Raw genomic sequence first — 25,906 nt, forward strand, 5'->3', positions numbered from 1 at the left:
AGTGAATTATAGCAGATTATAGAGGTGTCTGATGAGCACTGGAAATGAAACTGCATACCTGGAATATGGAAAATTTCCCTGGAAGCAGGGAAAGCTATACAGTCTTTAGTGGGTGACTTCTCAGTGGCTTCTTTGTCTTGGGTGCCTGTGATATCACGGTCTGTGTTTTAGGGTGACTTTATTGCGAAACTCTTTGTAAGGAATAAATGATGTCTTGAAAAGTATTTTTAAAATCTTTCCAAATGACAGTCCAAGTAGCCAAAACTGTCATATGCTGAGAGAGTGTAACTAAAATAAACTTTGATAATATTTTAAAGTTGCTTTTCAGCAATGTTTTTAAAGGAAATTTTGCTCGTTTAACTAGATTTAGTATGTGAGAGAAGTGTTACCAAACACTTTTTTCAGGAACTAATCTTGAAAATGGTTTCAGTGTATGCCTGATTTATTATGGTGACATTTTTCTGTTGATAAGAAAACTGACTTCTAGATGTAACAATGTATTTTTCCTCTGTTAAGCAAGAAGTGCATTCCTGAATTCTTGTTTGGTGTGCAGATGTTATTACAAGATATTAGGATTGTTTACGGTTATTAATTATGTTGACTAAGGAAGCTTTAAGAAAATCTGTCTGAGGAATCTTAATGCAGTAAACTTCTTGGAAAATGAAATGTGGTGTTTTGCAGGGATCAGTTTGGGTGACTTTAATTATTATTAGTCCACTTTTACGTAAGAAATGGTTTGCTCTTATGATGTAAGCTAAGAAAAAACTTATCATTTTAGTGAAGTAAATCTGATGATTAAAAGCCGCATATGATGAGGGACTTGCAAAGCTATGAAAAAAAGAAAAATGCTGGGAGGAATGCTATGCATTTTCCTTAAAAGCACAACACTGTTTCCAGACTGTTGGGGGTTTTTTTTGGGTTTTTTTTTGTTTTTTTTTTAGGGAGTTAAAGGCTATACATAGTCTCACTTAGCAAAGAAAGATCACAAACTGGAAGAAAAACAAAAAAGCATTGCAATGGTGGATTCAGAATCTTGTACTTTATAATTGCATTAAAGTAATAGGATTACTTTGCAAACATTCTCAAGGAAATGGTGTATTTTAAAGCTATTAATGTGTTTCTCTACAAGAGTCATGGATATTGAATCTATTGTTTTTGGTAATATCTGAAAAGCAGAAGTAGGCACAGATGTATGGTGATGTATTTTGTAGGGTTCCAGCAAAGTTGTAGCAATATCACAGCAGATGGTAGCATGTGCAGCCAATAACAGGTTCTGCTGCCAAATAATTGGTGTTTCTTTACTTCTCCCCAGATTTACTTATTACATATGATGAAATTATTTTTGATGTTACTCATAAGTTAGCATTCAAAAAAATCAGCAGCACATTCATCTCCTGATGATAATGAGTCACAGACACTGGTTAGTCAGTTCGCATGAAGAATGGCTAAAATTTAACCAGCAGCAAAATCCAGTAGCTTGAACTGCAGAAACTTAATGAGTGGGTAGAAACCATTCAGTTAAGTAATTGAATTTGAGTAAAATAAACTCATGTTGATTTTTTTAGTCCCAAATCAGAGTTAAACTCTGTGTTATTTAGTGAACTTTAACTGGAGGTTTAAGTATGCATTTTATATAAACACATGATATTTGTAGTGTTAAAATTGATACAGGTAATTTCTAAGACAGAGCTGTTAGTTACAATCTCACATTAATATACTCCTTTTCCACACAGGTGTTTCAGTTTATCTTTTTATTACCCCAACTTCATTTTTGTTGAAATAAAATGAGAACTCCTCAAATCTGGGCTTTGTGTTGCTATTGTCTTACCCTGTTTGCCAGAGTGAAAAGTATTTAGCAAGGAGGATTTCATTTATTATTTTTCCTTAATTGCAAAGAAAACTTGTAGAATGAGGCAGTAGTGTAACAAGTAAAGTAAAACCTGAGTGAAATCTTTAGTACACTATACAGATGACAAGGCCTTATTAATGGTCAGAAAGAGAAAGCAAATCTTCTTTGGTTGTGCATTAAGTCACCTCAGTATATTTAGCATTAACAGATTTGTTCAACAAAGTGTTATTAGTTTATTTGAAAAATAAAACCAAAAATTATAGAAAGGATGATAATTTAGGGTTCTGATGTGTAAAAGGTAAATACTTCATATTTTTTACATCAAATGTATTTATTTTAATTTACATTAAATCTTGGGTTTTTTTAAGTATGTATTCACTGCTCTATCTGTGCCTTGTTTGCTAACATGTAATTACAAGTGTAAGAAGGCATTTTTCTGTGAATCAGAGACTGTGTTGAAGTGAGTGAGTGAGACTGTGGTAGAATAATGTGGAACAGTTTAGTTTTACCTCCACCTCAGTGCTTAAAATTACAGCCTCCTGTGTTTATCAATATTGTATAACTGCAGGAAATCAAAATTAGATATAGATAGAAAAACAGTTTTTATTGTAGAGATAGAGATAGGAATAAAAAGTGGTAGTTTTCAGGCCTATTTTGAAAGTTTGAAAGTTTGGACTGGCTTTAAAAGCATCTTTGTAATTCAGCCAGTGGTAAAGTGCCCTTTAACAGACACAACACTGGTGGTAGAACTAACAGGCTGAGAGCACAGCTCTGTCAGTGTTGAGGATGACAGCACTGGCACGGGGTGCCCAGTGGGGTTGTGGAATCTCCTTCTCTGGAGACATTCAGAACCTGCCTGGACATGTTCCCGTGGGGCCTATACCAGGTGTTCCTGCTCTAGGAAGGAGTTGGACTTGATCTCTCCAGGTCCCTTCCAAACTCTAACAATCTGTGATTCTGTGAGGTGGTTTCCTGTTTGAGTCCTACAGATTTGCTCATTTTGTTATTTTAAGAAAGAAAGAAAATGGAAAAAAAAAAGCCAGGCCATTATTACAGTTCCGTGCTGGAGTGCAGCCATGAGTAAATTAGGGTATTTCTGTCAACAATAGACTATGGTTTTCATTATTTCAGACCATGCAAAGCATATGTCCTTAGTAAATTATTGGTTTGGACAACACAGACATCTCTCTCAAATGAAATTTTGTAAGCTTTACAGTGACAATATTCATGTGATTCTAACTAACTCTTTTGCCTTTCAATGAAGGCAGAAAATGTGGCAGTAGTGAAATGTCAGCACTGGAGTCATTTACTTTCTCTGTGGACAGCAATATAGTGAGAACTTCAGCATCCTGTAGAGTGTGTTTCTGAGAAGTAGGGGTGCACGTTGTATTTTTATTTTTATTATTTAATTAACAATTTCTGATTTTTAAGGCTTTTTGTTGTTGGGCAGTTGAGATTTTTGCAGTGGTAAGAGTTTCAACATGCTAATGTCTTTCTGATTGCTCTTTGTGAAATGGGGATTATGGCTTCATTGTAATGGGGATACTGGAGGTTAACTAGCCTTCTCTAGTTGTTTTGGGAATCTTAATGACTGCAAAGGCCGGAAGAGAAGATTAGGACATCCTCTTTTACCTGGTTATTACTGGATTGAACATCTTGTTTGATACATAATGTGTAGCTAATACTTCCCATAGCCGATCCCACCTAATTTTACTCACTGTTTTGCTCCTTATTCTGCTGACTCATTGCATTTGTTGTTGAAATTTGCATGTCCCTTTCTATTTGAACAGGCCAGACTTCAGCATTCTGTGGTGGGCAGTCGGTGCACTTGTTCCAATTGAATTAAAAGCCAATACCATGTACTTGAATGTACTTGTGAATGTACTTGCACACAAGGATCTTTTCAGCTCCTGATCATCTTCCCCTCTCCGACTCTTCAGTTTCCAAGTTTTTCAGAAATTTTTTCCAGTGTTTGCTTCATGCATGTTAATGATAGTACATTTAACTGTTACCAGTTACACATCCCAAATCTAGCTAGATGTTCCCAAAACAATGTACAGGAAGTGTGGTTTTAGTTATTTGTTTTCAGAGTTTCTTTCCAGGATATGACTGCTCAGTTCTTAGGCATGGCTTCATGCATTATCTAGACTAAGAACTATAACTTGGCACCTGTGCATTTTTGGTGTGTGACATTTTGTTTAAGTGAGCCTATGCTCCTGAGTAGTCCAGGCGATTCTGCAGAAGTCATCACACTGTCTGTGCCACTATTTGTTAGTCTGTTATTTTTTCCATTAAAGTACCGTTAGTATTATCATTAGTATCATTAAATACCCTTTCTTTTGATCAGGGCTTTGTGTGAGAGAAGATTGAAGTGATTCTTTCAAATACCACAGAAAACATGGGTGTGGAATTTTAAGGCAGTGAGTGAATGACCTTTCAAATGTTCCATCTCATAATAGGTTGTATGGGATGAATAAAATAAATGCTACAGGAATTTCAAATAGCAGACTTCCTTTCTTGAACGAATACTAGTCAAATTATTTAAAATATCAGCCTCTTATGAAGTGACTACATATCAAGTGTGGATGGTCAGTAGATTGCTAATGGGGAAATGGAATTTTACTTGTTTAAGTTGGTTCTCTTTTTGAGCACTTGGATACCCAGCAGGAAGCTCGTGGGGAGATGTGCCTATTTAGGCACACTTAAAATCATACTTTTTGGTTACTTATTTAATTTGGAAATGTGAACAGATGTAAAGCATACTCAAACCATTGAGGTTGCTACTAATGGAAAAGTAATTATTGGCAGAAATATCTGTAACTTCAATTACTCAGCTATTGTGGACCAAGTTTCTGCAAAATACAAAATGCTGGAGATAGGAAAACAAATACATGTAGAATTAGTACTCTGAGGCATGGCATATCTTTTATAAGATACTAAAAAATGCAAAAGGCAGCCCAACACATCCTTTGTAAATTCAAGAGAAAAGTTAATAATAATTTGTTGAGAAATTTAGAAATCACCTACCCTGCAGGGGCTGTTTCTTTTTTTATGCATTTTTTTCTTTTGTTTCATTTTGCACAACTGATGTCTATTGAATTGTCTACTTAGATGATGTGTTCCCTTCTGACAGTGAATTCTCAAGAAGAGGGTTCAGCTCTTTGTCTGTTATTATTTAGCTAAAAGGAATGTCAAAAATGTTTATAAATGTTGAATGTCCAAATTTAAATTTATTTCTTTCAACTTGTAATAATGCAATGTTTCTGCTGGAATAGCTACAGGATGGATTTTTAATTCACTAGCCTCATTTTATTGGTTTGAGCTGTGATTGCAGTTAAGAGTAGAGGTTAATAGTTGTAAAAGTTTAATATTTTGTAATTGTGGGAAAGTTTCTAAATTAGTAGTTAAATTTTAGCACCTTTCTTGTACCTTTACAATACAGTGGTGTATCCTTGCACTCTGTATAAGTGGATGTTTTCTGACCTTTATTCTGTAGCAGCAGAAAACTGTACAATATGTTTTGGAAGAATACTGATAGACAATGCAGGTGTGCAGGCAGTTCTCTTGTAGGTGGTCTCAATTACTCTGCTGATGTTTTTGATTCATAGGTGGAATAAAACACTATTTAAGCTAAGGAAATTATGAGGAAAAGCCTGAGATTTCCTTTCATAGAAAGGACTACAGAAAGGAAAACCAGTCACTAATAAAAAATAAGTTGGAATTACTGTTGTTTTAAGAACAAATCAATTGTGCAGGTTCTATGTTCTCTTAAACCTTAAAATTTTGTGACATAGATATTTAACTAGTATATTTTTCCTGAAAAAGAGTTACTAATGTTGTTTCAAGTCAGCATTTTAAATCTTAGTTCTTTAAAATTAGTTGTTTAAATTTTAGTTATTTAACTAGTGTAGGCGCATCCAATTCCTTGTTTCCCCACTTTTAACCGGTCTAGCAGATGGAATGCATTCCAGATCCAGCACAAGTGCTGGCAGACAGCTGAGCTTGGTTTTCTGCCTCAAGTCACATGTCTTGGGCCAGGCGCCTGAAGCCAAAGGCTCTGTCACACGGCAGGGGCTCTGCATCGACCCAGTCCGGTCCTCCCTCTGGAGCAGAGTAACACACCCTAATGCTAGCACTAGCTGTGTTAACCATTCAGGGGTGGAAGTGGGGTTGTCTTTTCCTTCTTTCGGCTTTTGTTTACACTCAACATTCCTCTTTAAACTCCTGTTACTGTTGCTGTTTTGTCCACTGAGAATATGAAGTGTAATTACAGAAATGAGTTTACGGTGCCTGTTTTTTTACTATCTTGCTATCTTTTTAGGCTGGCTAGCTGTGAAAATCTGCTGAGTCACTTCATTTGAATTTAAGGGCTTAGCACTGACAGCGGCTTCACTGCTGTAGCTATTTAAGAACGTTGCATCCCTGTGGATACTTCTGTTGCTAAAGGGAGGGCAGGGAGAATGGAAAGATTCAGAAGCGTGTCAGCATGTGCAGTTATGCTGATTATAATGCTGTGAATGCTCTAGTAATATACTGGTAAATTTCCCTAGCCCTTCTTGACATCAATATGATTTTGATGATTAGCAAATGTTTTCAGATCAATTAAATCTGCAGAGGAGGAATTAGTAGTAGAAAATTTGTGTATCATGGTCTTTGCAATCTAAAAATCTCATTTTAAACCTGAAAGCATGAATATATTAAAACAGAAATTGGGCAGAATTGTGGTTTTAATGCAGTTTAGTTCTTTTCTTGATGTTCTACATGGAACAGAGAGTGGTCTACTAACCTAATCCTAATAAATTAGAATATAAAGGTTAAATCTTGATACTGAGTAGTATTTATTTCAGACCTCTCAAAGCCAGTCATATACAAACACATCATCTTGTAAGATGTTTGAAACATGGTGGGTGGAAGAGTTGTAAGATAATAAATAGCAGAGTTCTTACCCTGGGAGTACAGGAATGAAGTTGAGTGGACATCCAAAACTGAGAGACTTAGAGTAATTAGCAAGAGCTGTAACACTGGTCGCAGAGTAACCTCATTAACTCACTGAACTTGATCTTTCACTAAAGAGTAACACAGGGTGACCTCATTAATTCACTAAGTCAGTCCCTAATCACTCTTCTTGAGCAGACTCTTTTAAAAGTACTTTAGGAAGTGCCTAATGTGATGCTAATAGAGCTTCTTAGAAATTAAAATCTAAAAATATTTTCCTTTAATTTTCATATTCATTAGAAGTGCTTAAATAGAAATTTGAACTTTGGAACTACCTGTTAGCTCCTATAAATCATTATTTTATACTTTGAAAGACTTAAAAAATATTAAAAATATATTTTTTCCTGTATTGAAAGAAAGTCACCACTGTATTTTGTTTGTTTCACTGCAAGTAGGTCATTGTGAACAGAGTAATTTCCATACCCCTCCAACTCTGAGGATACAGCAGCAACACGTTTTTTGTTCCTGTTGTAATTTCTTTGTTTGAGAGATATATTACTTCTTTAAGTTCATATATGATCTAGGCAAAAGCAACATGGTGAAACTGGTTTTGATCCTGGGATGTTTTAAGTTTAGATATTATTCACTTTGCTTTTTTTCCCCCTTGGTGAGAGCTGAGGCCTGCAGTGATGAAAGGTTTATTTGTGTTCTTTTCTTTTGGAAATCAAAGGCATCATCTGTTAGTACATGGAAGTGCACTAAAAGCTGCACACCAGTTGCTATCCTGTCATACCAGTTCATTCAGTGCTGCAGTTCTGTCTTCAGCCTCCCTGCTGAGCTGGGAAGTGTTGGCAGCCTTGTATTTCCCATGAAGATGGTTGTCTAAAGGATTGTCCCTTGTGCAGGCTCTGTGTTGCAGACACTCCTGAAATGCTTTGCTTCACCACCTGCCCAAGCAGATTTTTGTTCTGAGCATAGTCTTGGTTGGAAGAGCATTAGGGTCTGTGTTACTGATGAGACCTAGTCTTCTATGGTATTTGGAACAGTTTTTGGTCCCTTTGATCTTTTTTGACCGAAGGAAGCCAATAGGGATTTGCCATGTTGTTAAGGTATAATAGTGACACATACATAACATGATTTGTCTGACTGACTCTTTGGTTCCAGCTGGTTTTGATTGTGTTTGTTTGTCTGGTGTTTCATTAAAAAGAGAGGCTGGTCCTCAGAAATGGCTCTGCTGAGGACCTGATTGCTGGCTTTGCTTCCATCTGAGCAGTGGATTTCTCTTCCCTGTGCTGCCTTTGCTTACACTTTAGTAGCAAGTTGCCTTTACTCCGGATTGGATCTAGTGAATACTTAAGGACTACTTTGAAAGGCCGTTTGCACAATTTTGAGGTGTAGAGACAATCTACTGAGTAAAAACAAGACTTCCCCATTTTCATAAGGTTCAAAAGCCAGCACACAGAAATCCAGAGTGGGGCTGTGTGACAGAAGGGAGGGGCGTACTTTGGACACCTTCTATGTGGTTGTGACAGTGTTGCATTCCATCTTCCATTGCGTGCAGGTGTTCCCATCTACCCCCCCTAGTGCTTTCTCTGGCACTACTCACACATGCATGTTTTGGAGCAGATGCTCATAGTTTCAACCACAAGGGACCCACGTAATTGCTTGGTGCAGATTTTGGGATTAGAGGGTGATCTCTATGAAGCTAACCTGCCTACTTCTGTTTGTAACACAGTTATTCATAGTAAAGTTACTTCAACGTAATGACTGAAAGTCTTCAAAATGACAGCTGTACAATTTTAAGCTGTAAACATTCTAGCAACCTGGCTGGAGCACTGGGGCTGTGTGGGTACCTCCAGTGCTGTTACAGGCTCAGTCTCTGATCTGGGCTGTGTGTGAATGATAGAACAGATGCTTTCTGTCCCCCTGCTAGCAGGAACTTCAGGGACTGCTAAGGTCTGAGTGGATTTTAGCAGGCAAAAATCTGAATTTACGTGTATGATATGTGCGTGCTTATGAACATCATCTTGTGTGCATCTTGTAAGAGTTCCTGTGAAACTCACCATTTGTTGTCTACTGGAACAGTAATTTGTGGTTTTCACCATGAAATAAACACAGTGATGTTTTATTACAGACTACTGAAGTTTGTTTGGGTTTTTTGCTTTGTATTGAGGATATTACCCTATTGAGGATGAGTGTGTTTATCTATCTGTTTAAAACTCTAGCAGTACATGTGGTTTATGTAGTTGTGTAGAAAATTTGCTCTTCCTTTATTCACCTGCTGCTGTTCTTTCTGGCAATTCCAATGCCTCGACCAAGTATTTCTGCAAAGGATGTATCTTTAGATATTACACAACCAAGGTTAAAGTTCTTCTGCAGCCTTCAGTAAGAGTAGCACTTTTAGGTTGTACATCTTCCTTTTGTTCTGAATATTACTGTTCCAATGAAAGCAAAGTAGAGCATCATTCTTACCTGGTCATTTTGAATGAATGTTCAGAGCAGCAATTTAGGTAGCAATACTGGACAAAATGACAGCAGTGCAGTTCATTCCCTTGATAGCTTTTGGGAAAGCTGGAATGAAAAAATTGTCTTTCCTAGAACATCTTTATTAAAACAGCAGAAAATGCTGGTGATGTGCTAACTGACAATAAAATGTTTTTAAAAGTCATAAGGAAGTGGAATCAGTGTAATTATGTGATGTGCTAAACAATAAATTGCAGTTTACAAAACTGTTGAGATGTTAAGGTAGGATAGTAGGATGATTAGTTTATGTTCTCTTCATGTGTACAATTATAGTTTGGGTTTTCTCGGATGGAATCTGCTGTTTTACTCTGATAGTGCAGGGAGATCCTGATCTGTGACAGGAGCCCTCAGCTGCTCCAGTGTGACAAATACTAATGGCTGGTATGTTGCAGTCAATAGATTAGGAAATGGAGGTGCTAAACACTGGTAGGAATATCTCTGGAGAGGAGAAAAAAATGCAATGAGAAGTTCAGAGCTAGACCTGAGTTAGGCTCCTCTTGATCTGTTGTGCTCTTTGTTGATCCTCTTGATCTGGCTGTGCTTGTGTGTATGTGTTACTCCCTGCTTGCTTATGTGATGTTAATGAAGCCTCTCAATTACATTCATCTGCAAGAAACTCCTGCTACTAGATTGTTTCACTTAGTTCAATATAGAAATTTACCATCATAGTCTGCACAATTTGAATACTCTTTTAATTCTAAGAAATAATTTACATATTGCTAATATGACTTTTTGTCTTGTCTCAACCTCTTAACACCCAAAGTGAAAGACTATCTGAAGAGGCTTGGGCATATGAGCATTGATGAACCTTTTGTATTTGTGTGGCATGGAAAACGTTTGTTTTTTTTTTTTTTTTTTTTGGCTGCTGTCATTATGAGTTCAAAGTTGTGAAGAACTGTGCTGATTAGAGCAAAGTAGAGCCATGTATTGGCCTGAAATAATACAACAGAGCTGTGGGCAAGATGGCCTTGAGTTCAAGAAGCATTTGGATGGTGTTCTCAGGCACATGGTGTCATTCTTTTGGGGGCCCTACAGAGGGACAGGACCTGGACTTGATGATCCCCCATGAGTCCCTTCCATACAGTGGGTGCATTCTATGATTCTATAGCGTAGAGGCCCTATCTAGGCAAATTGGTGTATCGTGGACTGCTTTGTCAAATGTATCTCTGGTATCTGAGAGTACAATTGATGACTTTATTGTCAAATTAGATGTCAGTGTTGCTGTCATTCTTTGTGGCTTGAAAAAGTCAAACTATGACCTCTCTGAAAAGGTAGTAGCCATTTACAGATTGTTAAGGCCATGTTCACAAAATATATTTAATAAAGATACTTTTTGACAGTATCACTGGCAGAGACTCAGGGCTGATACAATCCAGGTCTGTCTGTTTTGCTTTTTTCAGAAATACTTTTGAATTCTTTATGCATCTGACTGCCTGGTATGACTTGAGGGAAAGTAACTTAAATTGTATTACTGTATTGTGTAGAACTTGAACAAAGTTGTTTGAGTTAAGAGAGACATGAGGGAGAAAGTGACACAACTTATGTATCATGCTAAAATTAATTAGAAGAAGCTTTTGTCTACTGCTTTGGAGAGTAGGACAAAAATTCCAGTTAGATTTTATTTTTGGTTTTTTTGGCTATGTTCCTGATAACAATGTCTGAGAAAAACAAAGTTTACACTTCTATTACTTCTAAATTTGTGTGAGCTCTAATGATGATCAGACTCCATGTTATCTTTGTATGCATCATCATATGACTGCTTCTTCATAAACCATCCTGGCTGTTACATTTTTTTACTAAGCATTTTTCTCTTACACGCTGATTATATGATTTGTTGATTAGCTTATATAGGTGGTCCAGAGCATTCAGTTAGAAGGCTATACTTTTTTTCATTGTTAGGTGACACACAGCTGTTTAAAATTATTTAATGTCTTCTGCATTGAAGCACAATGAATTGTGTATTAAAAAGAAAAAACATTCAAGATAATGTACAGCACAATTGTGTAGTTTGCAGTAAATTCATGTGGCTGGGAGTGGATAGTACATAGAAGTTTATGCCACAAAGCTTGTTGTGTTTTCTTCTATTTTACTTCCAAGCCTGTGATTTTGTATGTTTTGCTTCTTAAATTGCTGCAAGAAAAAGGAGGGGAAAAAAACTTTAGTTCTTTTAGCACTTTTGTTTAAGCTTTTTTCTTCCTTTGTTCCCCTCCAGTCGCCATTACTGGCTTTAACAAATCTTTATAAAATGTTTCTGCTGCCTCTTGTAAATGGTGTAGTCTAGCTCTCAACTTCCTGGTTACTAAAAATACCCAAAACACCCAAAAAAACCCCCACAAAACCAACCAAACCCAAAACTGGACTGTTAGAAGAAGCAGACATCAAGTGCATAGAGTTCAGAGTTTGAAGCAGCTTGAAAGAATTTTCTGTGAAAGCTCATGTTTAAAAAAAATTAGTCAAAGCCTGGGTAGCTTTTTATTTTGAGACACAAGTGATTCCCACACGTTGTGTCTGACAAATACACAGGTGTCTTCCTGAAACCTTATGATACAAGTTGGCTTCCTTATTGATGGACTGGAAATAGTTCCTCCAAGTCAGAAAACAAATGTCCTGACAGCAAGTAAGGGTTGTTACTTCCCTCCTAATTGAAAAAGTATGTTCTCTGACTAATGTTGCTAGAAGTTCTGGCAAAAAAGTAATTTTTTTGAAAAATAAACCCTTAAATTTTTGCCAGTGAGCTGTACTGTTGTAGGAAGAGCATTGCTGCTACAGTGCACTGGCATTTGTGTGCTGGCAAAGAATTCAAAATAAATTATAGACTCTTAGTAACTTTGTATTTTTGCTGTATCTGCTGGGTAATTGGCTCATGTGGGCAGGTGTTTTAAGGACAGGAAAGGATTTTTTCCAAGTTTTAAAATTTCCATTTTCAACAATTACAGCCAAGTTCCATTTGTGCTGTGTGTTTTTATAAACTGTTAAACCAGAGAAAAAATGTGTTACATTTGCTAAGTGTTGCTTCTAACTCTTTGCAAAAATCCAGAGTTTTATTTTCCTGCTGCTATCTTTGGATATGTAAGAAAAAATGGTTTACTGCTACTTGCTAGTATTAGAGTGGAGCTCCTTACCTTCCACTTGCTTATATGTGTGGCTTTGTTTTATAACATTTGTGCTTATCTGTATTTTTTTTCCTTGCTATATAGGGTTTGAAGAACACTGCTTATAACAGTGTTTTAGTGTTCTGTCTAGTGTTGCATAAAATGCAGTGTAAAAGATCCAATACCAAAACACTTGAAGAGATAGCACCATCTGATTTAGATTTTATGTACTGAAATGGTTGTTGTATCATTGTATGATAATATTCTAATAATGAGTACAAATTTCAGACTTTTTTTCCAGTGGTTAATGTCTTCAAAATGCAAAGTTACTGTGTAAACTCCTCCTAAGCAAGATGTGGAGTTAAATAGCAAACAGTGTGGGCTGAATAGGCTAATGTAACTATTAAGTATTTGATTTAGCCTTTAGTGAAGCTTCACTTGTTAATTTATGTATTAAGGATCATTGGGTAGTGCATTATTTAATTACTCCATGAAGCATAGCCAGATCTTCCAGGAAACAGTTAGCACTTCCCTGTCCCAGGATTTGCTGCCTTTGTGTGAGTCACTGTGCATAGCAGATGGGTACTGAATGACCTCAGGTTTAGTCTTCACAGTGATGGCTCAGCAGGTACTTCACCTGTATTCTAGGCCAAAAAGCATGCTATTAGTTTTGTTCTTTCAAATTATTAAGCTGTAATCCTTTTTTTTGGTTTAAGAAAAAATTACAGTATTTGCATCTTGTAGATGTAGTTCTGATCCCTTACATCTAAGGGTGAGATATCCAATTATTTCAACTACTGTCACAACATTTATCACCTTCCCTTAATTCACCTCAAACACCTTGGAAGTCTTCTACCACTGTAGTAGTACCACAGTATTTTAATTTCTTTATTGATAAGTATACTATTGGAAGATAAATTATCTTAAAGTATGGCTCCGTGTCCTGGAACTTTTGATCTAAACCAGTTTTAATCACAGCTGCCATGACTGTGAAAAGCATTATTATGAACATCCATTTTGATTTGTATCCTATTGTGTGAGAGGGATAGAAGGACTGTTGCAGCTTGCTTGTTCCGTTATGAAGCTGTGGGGATGTTCTTGGCTGTCCTTGCTTATGGAAATTAGGCTAACAATTAAAAGGAGAGCTTTGGATATGAAGAGAAATTGCAAGAGAAGCAAGCTAAATGAATTTAATGTTTCAATGTGGTTAAGGAAAAAGAATTGAGTGGGGGGAAGGAAATTGAAATAGAATAAAAAGATAAGTGACAATGTAGGGAAGAAGCAGTACTCAGAGAATTAAAGTTTTATAGCAAAACCAAAATCTTTAGTCTCCGTATCAAATATAATATTTCATGATATATAGCTATTTATCATCTTGAATCTTGAAGCTCTGTTAAGAAAAAATGCATTCTATTTGGTGGTGTGATATTAATTCCTAAAATAATTTCTGAAGACGATAAATTTTCCCTGTCTGGTTTTAAAATTTTGAAATTTGTTACTGCACAGTTCCTCCCGTAATACAGCATCTTTTTGGGTTACTGGTTTGAATTTCACAGTGTGTGTGAGATGCCTAAATTCTGACTCAGTGCTCTGAACCAACTATAAAACTAATTCATCAGATAATGTCAATATGAAAAACATGAGTCTGTTAATGTGAAAGTGTGTGAAATTACTTGATGTAGAGAAGCTCACACAATTAATAATGCTTTGTTATGTTGTTTTTTTCCTGCAGTTGCCCTCCTCGAACTTTTTTACCAGCACTGTGCAAAATTTTTCTTGATGAAAGTGCTCCAGACAATGTATTAGAAGTAACAGCTCGTGCCATAACATATTACCTGGATGTATCAGCCGAATGCACTCGTAGGATCGTGGGAGTGGATGGAGCTATCAAGGCACTTTGTAATCGTTTAGTAGTTGTTGAACTTAACAACAGAACCAGCAGAGATTTGGCTGAGCAGTGTGTAAAGGTATGTACTCTGAAGAACCTTCTATTTTCGTGAAGGAGCTGCAAATTTACTGTTTCAAAAGAACTTTCCTATTTATTTTATTAGAATGTGAAGCAAAACCAGAGTATTACACAAGTGTACATGCCAGAAGTGCTACTTGTCTTTAGTGTCAGTTTGCTGCTCTACAAAGCCAAGATTTCGGGTGGGGGGAAGGGGGGGAAAGAGAGAGAGAAATGAAGAATTGCTCTCTTCATACATATTTATACATGCATATCCAGATCCATACATGTAATGTACATGATTGCTCCACATGTATATAACTGCTCCATATGTGTATTTTTAGATATGTTTATCCTGCGAGGGAGTTGTCTGCTCTCTCTTCAGTGGCACAGGATACAGTTCCTCTACACCCTTGTGAAGACTTAAGAAAAATTTACAAACCCTTAAAATCTCTTGTGTAAAGCATCCCTCATGTCTATGTGACAACATATAGTTTGAAACCTTGATTAGCCTGGCATCAGACTTTGTGAATGTATTTCCTATTTACCAGTTCTACTCTACTCATAAGTACATCCACTGCAGCACTGGAGTAAGAGTACTCTTGGAAGTTTCCAAGCTCTCAGTCGTGTTTTGTCCAACGACTTAATTCCCCCCAGGAAAAGATACTATTCCCTAGATGTCTCTCATGAACATCTGTTATGGCCATGCTATTGATGGATGTCCTTGGATTCACTCCTATATTTTTGAAGAAAACTGTAGCTACTAGAGGACTGGAGGCTTTGGCCCTTTTTGTGTGATGAGGAAGAGAGGAGTTTATTTGTTACGTTATTTCTGTTGATGGATATAAACAAATAAATGCCTTTTTATGCTTACTTCATTCTAATGAAACTTCATTTTGTCCTAGGTGTTAGAATTAATCTGTACCCGTGAGTCTGGAGCTGTGTTTGAAGCTGGAGGGTTGAATTGTGTTCTGACATTCATTCGTGACAGTGGACACCTTGTTCATAAAGATACCTTACATTCAGCTATGGCTGTGGTATCCAGACTCTGTGGCAAAATGGAGCCTCAGGATTCTTCATTAGAGATCTGTGTGGAATCACTGTCTAGTTTATTAAAACATGAAGACCATCAGGTAATGTAATAGTTGGGTCTGTATGCTGTGAATGGTATCTCCATTATGTTTAGTAAAAGAATGGCTAGATTTTTATATATAGTCTACACAATTATATGTTTACATAGTAGTTGTTATATATTTGGATATTTTTATAGTTTTCTTTACAGATGTCTAGGAAAAAGGACAAAAATGCTGCTCAGCATTTTACTGGAGCCACTGTTGTGTAAATATGATCTGATTTAACCACTGAAAACTTTATTGAAAAATATCCTGTAGCTTATTTCATTTTGTGTTTTGAAATACTTCCTGAAGGAATTAATTATTCCATGTCTGCACCTCAGTCACTATTAAACTGAGCATAATTAAGAAACAAAAATCAATTTGGTTTGTTGTTTTTTCCAAAATAAGAGAAGCAATAAAAACATCCATAGTCAATGCTGTTATCTTGGAAGCCAGCTTACATGGTCCTACTATAAAAGTGGCACTTTTTTATTGCAGCTTTATTAATTTGGGATGAGGTACTTCTTGTAAGATCTAGAAAATTAATCCAAGAGGAATTATCTTCCTAGTAGTAATATCCTTTTGTGTCTGTCGTACTAATGTGCATTGCAATAGCTATTTAGCTAAATTCATACTGTACCCTGGCCAGGCTTCTTGTCCATACCATTTTACCTCCACCTTTGTTCTCATTCCTCTGTCTACACTTCCCACCTTTCTCCCCAACCTTCCCTTTGTCCCATTTATTAAGCATGTTGTATGTGGGAGGCTACATCTTTCTGGCCTGTGATGTTAATTTTTTAAATGTATTTTTAGGTTTTTTTTTTTAAAGACCCAGTCAGCAGGGCATTGTCACATTAGTCATTTCAGACCAATTAACTGTGTTTTTTAGACTTTATGTAACTTGTTAATGCACTGATCATCTCAGGCCAGCTAATCCTGAAATTTAGACCACAAGTCTGTAATATTTTAACTGTTTACCAATTTATAATGTTTGAAAGAAAACATTTAGTGGGGCTGTTGGTGAACTGAATGAAATTAATAACTGTTCAGATAAACTGATTTAGCAGCTAAGGCTTAGATAAATGTGCTTGAGATAGGAATGACTGGAATAGTAAGTGTATCTCAACTGGTATCCTTGAGAAACATGTTTTGTGTGAAACAGGACTCAGGATACACAGGGAATGTTGGTGTGTATTACAAATTGGCCCAGTAACTTCCTTTGTAAAATATTGTTTTTCCCCTTCCCCCCCACCTTACCTCTGCACTGTTGGTCAGCTTTTGGCTGCTGGTCAGTAACATCAGTTGAGAAGAGGTCAGACCAAATAAAAGATATATGTGGCCACAAGAACAGTCTATCTAAAAGTTTGTTTTTTTAACATTTCTAGTAAACTTGCAGTAGGTGTGAAGAAATGTAGATACCATCCACAGTGCTCTCTTGCTTTGTAAACTGATGCCACTAATTTAATGTGTTAAATACACTGAACTTGTGTATTTCTGACAGAACTGTTCTGGTAAAAAAATCCATAAAAGCATATACAGATTACATAAAGATTGGCAGAATTGTCTAGCCATCATTCCGTTAAAGAAGTGGAGCAAAATGCCAGTAGTGACTATTACAAGTTAAAGAAAAATCTGTTGCAAAACAGTACTGATAAATCAGAATTCTTGGAATTCAGGGACCATGCCAGAACTTCAGTGTGGTTTGCATTTATTTAGGAGAGACTGTTTATCAAGTCCTTGCAAACTTAATGGAGAAATAAGATTTTGACTTTGAATTCTGGCTAAATGTCTTGTTCTAAGGTCTCTTGGTATGTGATAGCTGACAATCATTTTGAAAGTGGGCTGTGATAGAAGCTGGTATTTTAGAGGGTAAAAACTATGGTGATTTAGAGTTTGGTAAAGAATAGATGTTGTTGGGGTTTTGTTTGGTTGGTTTTTTTTGTGGTTTTTGGTCATGTTTTTTTGTTTTTGTGGGTGGTTTTTTTTTTTGTTTGTTTGTTGTTTTTTGTTTTTGTTTTTTTAGCTGTTTCTTGACACCAGTCTGGTTTGCTCTTGTACATCTAGAAAGGCAAATGTGCAAGAAGCAGCTCATATTCATATGCCCATGCAAACCTTCTAATCTGAAAGATGATGATGCTTTTAGTTTATAGATGGGACAGGTGTTAAAAGCAAAACCTCCCTTCTTTTCAACACCAACATGACAAAGAGGTTGGCCTGGGCATTTGTCCAGCAGTCTTATTTGCTGGATTGTTAAGAGGATCATCAGTAAGCCTTGTTCCCACAGTGTCACAGTTAGTTGTTTTTTGGTTTTTTTTTTCTAGTGACAAACCTAAATTTGGGAGTGTGTATTTTGTTGTCACAAAAATATTTACATATCCCTGGGTCAGGCTCTCAGTGGACAGCCTGGGTTATCTAAGGGTAAAATTGGATTTTGCCAGTTCTATTTTTAGTTCTATTTAACTGTCAAACTTCACTGTCAGTTTAATACTTTTGGAGTTCTGAGTTCATGCCTCAGCTTGTTTGATACTGTTTAATAAAAAGCACTGAATTAATAAAACATATTGTAATATTGGCATATAATATTACTTACAAATACCAAATTATAACATTAGAATATTTAGAGCCTATGGAAGATAAATTGCAAGGAAATTTTTAAGTTGTCTTCATTGTACATTCAGGAACAAATTTGAAATTCAGTAAATGTGTGAAAATTAAGAAGTAAAACCTCTTCGTTTTGGCATTTTCTTGTTTCTTTGTAATGTTTTTTCTTTTTTAAGCTTTATTACTAGAAAGTTGCTTCAACAGTTAACATCAGAACAACCAGTTACATTTTAGTACCCTGCTATGGGGATTTTTGTTGGCTTTTTGGTGGGTGGGTTGATTGGGTTGTTTTGGTTTGGTTTGGTTTAGTTTTTTTCCCCAACATTGTTCTCAGAATGGACAGCTGTAACAACTATTAATAGTTGTTCACTGAAGGAACAGTATCTAGAACTAAAAACTTTTTAAACTGTACTTCTGTGATGTATTAATTTGTCAATTTAATAAATGTGTTTTTCTACATCGGTTTGGGTTTTTTGCTCATACAGTGAAGATGATCTTCACAATGCTGAGATATAAACAAAATTAAAATAGCTTCAATGATTGCCAAGTATAATCAACAGAAAGAGGGGAGGGAAACCCAACCCAACAACAAACTGTACAGTGCATCAATGAGGAATTCAGAGTACTCGGAGCTTTTGACTTAAAACCCTGTCTCTTGCATTCCTTGTCTTTGAAGGGAACCTGGGGAAATTGGCTTCTCCCGTGTGTCCAGTATTCTTGTAAATATCCCCTTAGCATCTTCTCATCTTAAGTAACAGTTTTTTCATCTTTGCTCTTGAACTCTTAGGTTTCAGATGGAGCTCTGAGATGTTTTGCTTCATTAGCTGACAGATTCACACGGCGTGGAGTTGACCCAGCCCCATTAGCTAAGCATGGATTAACTGAGGAGTTGTTATCTCGAATGGCAGCTGCTGGTGGGGCAGCATCAGGCCCATCTTCAGCTTGCAAACCTGGACGGAGTAGCACTGGAGCACCATCTACAGCTGCAGACTCTAAATTAAGTAATCAGGTGTCAACTATCGTAAGCCTGTTGTCAACCCTGTGTAGAGGCTCTCCAGTAGTAACACATGTAAGAAATCCTTTTATGCTACAGCTTTTTGTTCTTACTAGGTTTTTCCCTTCATGAACTTTAATATATGCAAGATTGTGTCAGTATTTTATATGTAGATACATAGATTTTTATTTATATATATGCACATACATACATATAGGTTATTTGTAAAGAGGGGAAAAAAGGAAGCATTTCATATGGAAATGAAACCCAGTTCTGATAGTATTTTCTAAAGCCCTGTATATCTTTTATTGTTCAGACTTTTAATTATTTCCAGGATCTCCTAAGATCTGAACTTCCAGATTCTATAGAAAGTGCGTTGCAGGGTGATGAGAGATGTGTACTGGATACCATGCGGTTAGTAGATCTTCTTTTGGTGCTACTGTTCGAAGGGAGAAAAGCTCTGCCAAAATCCAGTGCTGGATCCACGGGCAGGATCCCAGGACTGAGAAGGTTGGACAGTTCTGGTGAACGTTCCCATCGGCAGCTGATAGACTGCATCCGCAGTAAGGACACTGATGCACTAATAGATGCTATTGACACAGGAGGTAAGCAAAAATACTCTGGAAGGAGAGAAACCAGTTATCTTTTTATAATATATGGTATCATAACAAATACTTAGGCAGTAACTTGAAATTCTTGTTATACAGTTGTACTTATTTTGTTACATACACAACAGGTCATGTTAGTATTTGTTATTATGCTACTTTAAAAGAAAATGCAATTAAGGGCATAAATTATTCCCTAGAATTATTGAGGAGGCTTAATTTCTTTTTAGGACCTGACACTTATTTAAGGAACATTGACGTTTCATTTATTATTCTGGGAGCTTTAATTTTCTTATTTCATTATCTTTCAGCTTTTGAAGTAAATTTTATGGATGATGTAGGACAAACTCTTTTAAATTGGGCCTCAGCTTTTGGAACTCAAGAAATGGTAAATTATTTTTACATAATCCTAAACTTAGACTATTCATGTAACAACCACGACAAAAAAAAAAGTTAAAAAGACAATCTTCTTTTTTCTTATTTAACAGGTAGAATTCCTCTGTGAAAGGGGTGCTGATGTTAACAGAGGTCAGAGGTCATCCTCATTACATTATGCAGCATGTTTTGGAAGACCTCAGGTAGCAAAGGTATGATTTTAACTGATAATGTTAGAAACCCTTGCATACTGACTTTTGTCTTGCCCTGTACAAACTGTCTTTGGTGTACTATGTTTAAGGTCTGCACTGTCAAATATTTGTGTTCTTTACAGTGTTTATCAAAATACAATTTTTTTTTGTTACAGGGCAGTAATATGAATAAAAGTAGATTTATCTTAGCTCTACAGATGTAAAAAGTGCATAATGTGCTAACTTTCCTATACTTTTCTCATTCTTGAAAGCAAAGATATATGAAAAACAAGTTTACCACTTTGGAAGAAGGAATTTTTGTTTTTTCATATTTAAAAATTTTTGTTCTCAGACTCTCTTACGACATGGTGCAAACCCTGATTTGAGAGATGAGGATGGGAAAACTCCTTTAGATAAAGCTCGTGAAAGGGGGCACAGTGAAGTAGTAGCTATTCTTCAGTCTCCAGGTGAGTGCAGCTTTTAATTCCATACCCTTGCTTGTAGAAATGCCTATATGTATTGTGTAATTAATTATTCAAATTTTACTCTATTAGAATTAATTTTTTAAAAATAGAATTTTATGGCCAACCTTCCTTAACCTGCAAAGTACATATGAAAACCATAGTATTTTATATGTCTTGATCAAAGAAACGGCTGACTGTACGTGAGCGGTGGCAATGGTCCTGTTTTTCAGCTGTGGAGTAGGACTAAACTGGGATTTTGCTGTGGATTCAGAGGATGTCAGCCTTGGTATCTTCTCTGACACCTTTTCTTTCTTTGTGGGAGAAGTGCACATTAGCTGTTTGTGAGGTGTTTGTAGCACTGGAGCCACAGGTGGTTTCTGACTTCATATAGGCCTTTTCAAGCATTTGGATCTTCTCTTGTGAGCAGTATTTGGTGGCACTTGTTATGAAGCAGTTTTCTTCAAGAAAATTCTTGCACATTTAAATGTTATATTTTTAGGAATGCAGGTACTTAGATGTTCGTAAAGAAAGCTCTTATATTTATTTAAAGGGCTTCTTTGCTTGGTTGTTTTTTGCCATTGAACATTTTGGGGGAAAAAAATATTTTCCAGGGGATTGGATGTGTCCTGTCAACAAAGGAGATGAGAAGAAAAAGAAAGATGCAAACAAAGATGAGGAAGAATGTAATGAACCCAAAGGAGATCCAGAAATGGCACCCATATACTTGAAAAGATTATTGCCTGTGTTTGCACAAACATTTCAACAAACTATGTTGCCTTCAATAAGGTAATAGTTGTGGCAGTCAGTTTCCTTGCATATTTTGAATTTTAAAACATTCTCATAAAAAATCCAAAGTGATTTGTTTGTTGGTTTGGTTTATTGGTTTGTTGTTTTTTTAAAAGTAAAAATAACATCTAGAAGTGTAAGTAATCCAAGAGACACAAAAATATTTCTGTTTGACTAGCAGTGGCTCTATTCAGAGCAAGTGGTTTTTAGTTAGTATTTAAGTAGTGTTTTTTCCTTTCTGGAGAAGTGGTGTCTTAAAAAAATATGTTTACTTTGTCAGAAATGGGAGAAGGAAGTCTACTCTTGACTGTAGTATGATGAAAGAACACTATTTTTATATAGTGCATTGTATAGTCAGTGTGTACTGTATATTTGGTTACAGACACTATAATGAAAGTACTAATTTAAGAGAGGTAAACTATTGAAGTGGTATCAAGATTCCTTTGAATATCAGAAAGACTGGAAAAAAGCTATTTTAGAGGGTTTTAGAAGACTTCTTGACAGCTTAAGTGTTAATTCACTGGGGTACATGCCTCTTACTGAGAGAATTAAAAGAATGTAATCTAATTTAATACTTAAAAAGGAATACTGTGGGTGGCAAATGGTTGTGATAAATTGTGTGTGACAATAAACTCTCAGCCTTTTATACTACAAATAGAACGTTTTCTTAGTTTCTTGTTTGTTTTCCTAGTGTTTATAGGTACTTTGAGGGTTGAAAATATAAAGTAAAAATGGACTTAAATGGAGAGAGACTCAACATGAGCTGATTATAGGAAGCTTAAAGTAGGCCATTATAAATGAAAGAAATAAGAAACTGTATTAACAACCTGTGTGTGATTGTTTGGAGATTGTGGGAAGAAGTAGTTGGCTCTCTATTTTAAAGTTTTCTTTATGGATCAGGTAAACCTCACAGTCTGTCATTCTGTGTGATTCTGTGAAATAATGTTTTAAAAGTCTATCAAATAAAAAATTCAGCTTTAACCCTGCAGAAGGGATTGGCTTCCAGATTGATTGTAGTTCTTAATGTGGAAAGCTACATGGTCTAATAGCAAGTTTAGACTTTAAAACTATAGGGATCTCAACAAAACACAGGAAGTATTTATTGAAGGCTGGATACTTTAAAGGAAGATCAAGTATGTAGAACTGAATTGCTATCACTATGAGTAGATAAAGACAGAGTAGAATAGGTTTACCTAGAGAAGGATTGAGGAGAGAAAGAAAAATAAACTAGATCAGTAGGTGAATTACTCTTTGAGGTAAATGTAGGGCTTATCAACAGTACCCAGTTTTGGTTCCAAGAACAGGAACTGAAACTCTTTAAAAAATTGTTTTGTTTTGAATGCATGCATAAATGTATTGCAAAAGCAGTTTTACCTTGGAATTGTTGCTTTGATTACTGCTTGCTTTATCTTTGTAATAATGTTTTTTTTTTTAATCTCTTTTAAAGGAAAGCAAGTCTTGCCCTCATTAGAAAAATGATACACTTTTGTTCTGAGGCACTGCTGAAAGAGGTTTGTGACTCTGATGCTGGCCACAATTTGCCTACAATACTGGTTGAGATAACAGCTACAGTTCTTGATCAAGAGGTAGGAAGAAAGAGAATACTGTCCTTTGAAACCAGGGCAAAAGGGAATTATGCTTATTGATTCCACATATTTGTTAACAGCTTATCCTTAAAGGTTTATCCATCTGTGACCGTGTATGATTTTCAGCATATAAAGTTATTTCCTTTCCATCCCAATGTATTACAGGACGATGATGATGGCCATTTGCTAGCCTTGCAAATCATAAGGGATTTGGTGGATAAAGGTGGTGATCTTTTCCTAGACCAGCTGGCTAGACTTGGTGTAATTAGTAAGGTGTCAACTCTGGCAGGGCCTTCATCTGATGATGAAAATGAAGAGGAGTCTAAACCTGAGAAGGTAAGTATGGAATAGATAGCTGTGTTCCTGTAAAACCAACAATTCAGCTATTATTTTCACTGTTATGAAAATGTCCAAGGTAGTTAGGTTATTAAATTAATGTTTTTTGTACACAACTTATTGCAATTGTTTTTCTTGTTTTCTGTAACTTCATTTACTGGTAGCACATTCTTATCTGCAGTTTTCCTATTCATACCTGTGGTCAAATGGATTGACACTTCTTTTGGTCTAGTTTTGAAAATTACTGCTAAAAAAATGAATCCTTTCCAAAAAGAGTGCATCTCTTTGGATGTACATGCATCAAAGGATTGAAATTTTAAAAAACATTGTTAGGTAATATGTTAATTACATATTTATATAATTATTTTCTAGAATATTAAAACCTTAAGTGCATATTGAAGTTATTTGCCAGCTTCCATTAGTCATTACAGACCACTCAGATTAACTGAGTGGATAACAGATTGCTCCTGTTATCTATACATTTAAGCTGTGTAGCTAAGCTTTCAGTGTATAGTTAAGCTTTTTTTACTGTGGGTTTTGGTTTGGTGGTTTGATTTTTTTTTTTTTTTTTTTTTTTTTTTTTTTTTTTTTTTTGAGGGGTGGCTTTTTCGGTTGGTATTTTTTTTAAAAGTGCTTAGTTCTTAAAAAGTCATCTGAACATGGTCCTGAGCAGTGGGCTCTGGGTGGCTCTACCTGAACAGGGGTTTGGACTGTGTGACCACCAGCCTCAACTGTTTTGTGATTCTTTCCTCACAATACAAGTATTCAAGAGAGGTGGATGTCCCAGTCAGTAATCTGTTGTTGTTGTTAAATAGATAAATCTGTATCTGAAAGGAAGCTTCTTCTTTAAAGTATCTTATTCTATTAAAGAATACTTTTAAAGATATTTTTTTGCTGACAGAAGCAAAATAGTTCCTGTAATTCTGGTTTGAGTAATTGTAAAATGTCTGTGGTTTATAAGCTGGTTTGGGGGATGTTTTATTTTGTTTGTTTTGGGCTTTTGTTTGTGTTGTTTAATGCAATTTTATTACAGGAGGATGAGCCACAGGAAGATGCTAAAGAACTGCAACAGGGTAAACCGTATCACTGGAGAGACTGGTCAATCATTAGGGGAAGGGACTGCCTGTATATCTGGAGTGATGCTGCAGCCCTGGAGCTATCTAATGGTAGTAATGGATGGTTCAGATTTATCTTGGATGGAAAACTGGCCACGATGTATTCCAGTGGCAGCCCTGAGGGAGGATCTGATAGTTCAGGTAGTTTCTTTACAATTCAAGTCCAAGTTAAGTTTTGAGACTGTTATGTTTGTTGATATAATTTGATTGGAGCTGTTTTCTTTTGCAGGAATTGGCTTACTAAATAGTAAAGGATGTAAACAGGTGGAAGGTGGTCAGTTAATTGTGATGCTTTTTCTTGTCAGATAGCATGTGACCATAACTTGACTTCCTTGGTGAATTGTGTTAAGTAAACATCTTGCCAGTAAAAGTGTATTAACTTTGTTTTGTTTTGATTCTTCTCCATGCATACTTAATTTTTTCACCCCAGTCATTAAAAGCACTTTGTAGTGGCCGTCCCAGGAAAAGCAGGGTGAAATGGCAGTTTGTTGTTTGCTTCTAGCTACCAGAATGAAATTGCATGTGTTTGAAGACAAAGTAATGGAAAGTTTCTCATTGAGACTGGGAAACAGATTACAGTGTCTTAATTGTTTGTTGGAGAGAGGATAAGGGAACAGACCTTATGCACTGGCAATGCACAGGTGGATTTAATTTTCTGTACAGAATACAGAGCTTGTTCTGGATGCAGAAATAACCCTCCATTATTGTTTCATCCTTTTTGCAACAGTTCATGCATTTATGAACTAGCAGACATAAAATGTTATGCAATAATATTATATTTTCAACAAGCCATAGATTGAAATAACAGAACATATTATGATTCAGGATAGAAATGGCCTGCTGATGATTTTGTCCATCAGTTTTGTGGAATGAAGATTAGATGTGATATAGTATGTTTCTGCATTATATAACAGCTGGAAACAACTTGGTTTTTTTTTTTTTTGGTCAGAAAATGCATCCTTGCATTCTTTTCAACAAGGCTAATACCTTAAGAGATAAATATTTTCTGTTCTGAGATTCTTCTTCATCATCTCATATAATGTAAAGAAGATTCATGAGAACAGTCTCTTAAATCCTTTTAGGCCCTTGATGCCAATTCTGCTTTCTTCCTTCCAAGTGATCTGGGTGTGGGGATGGGACTTTACCGTTTCTCTGAAGGATCAGTGGGATGGGGATGGCTCACATAAATTTGGAATTAAGAAAACTACAAAAAAAAAAAATCAGATTGGGAATTAATGAAGATGTATCTCTTCATGTCAGTCTTTAAAAAAAAAATTGAATAAATCCCACATTTTTGAACAAGATACCTAGCATGGATGTTATGGGAGGGAAGGAGCTAAACTAGGATAAAATTAGTAGTCTTGCATATCTTACTGGTGTCAAATAGATATCTA

General features: G+C 36.0%; 1 protein-coding gene across 11 annotated transcripts in view; it reads left to right on the forward strand.

The window, feature by feature from the left end:
* Positions 1-25,906, forward strand: part of HECTD1 (HECT domain E3 ubiquitin protein ligase 1) — a 62,647-nt gene that overhangs the window by 4,726 nt on the left and 32,015 nt on the right. For 4 of the 11 annotated variants that reach the window (XM_071746170.1, XM_071746175.1, XM_071746178.1 and 1 more), the window contains exons 2-13: positions 14,132-14,366; positions 15,250-15,477; positions 18,848-19,129; positions 19,371-19,659; positions 19,971-20,047; positions 20,148-20,246; positions 20,578-20,692; positions 21,301-21,475; positions 22,923-23,061; positions 23,227-23,397; positions 24,431-24,653; positions 24,742-24,786. In XM_071746170.1, coding sequence (XP_071602271.1) covers positions 14,132-14,366; positions 15,250-15,477; positions 18,848-19,129; positions 19,371-19,659; positions 19,971-20,047; positions 20,148-20,246; positions 20,578-20,692; positions 21,301-21,475; positions 22,923-23,061; positions 23,227-23,397; positions 24,431-24,653; positions 24,742-24,786 — 2,078 coding nt within the window. The remainder of the gene's footprint in view (positions 1-14,131; positions 14,367-15,249; positions 15,478-18,847; positions 19,130-19,370; positions 19,660-19,970; positions 20,048-20,147; positions 20,247-20,577; positions 20,693-21,300; positions 21,476-22,922; positions 23,062-23,226; positions 23,398-24,430; positions 24,654-24,741; positions 24,787-25,906) is intronic. The other 7 variants (XM_071746172.1, XM_071746179.1, XM_071746176.1 and 4 more) reach the window with 3 other exon arrangements.

Source organism: Heliangelus exortis, chromosome 5, assembly GCF_036169615.1.
Source record: "Heliangelus exortis chromosome 5, bHelExo1.hap1, whole genome shotgun sequence".
NCBI classification, from domain to species: Eukaryota; Metazoa; Chordata; class Aves; order Apodiformes; family Trochilidae; genus Heliangelus; species Heliangelus exortis.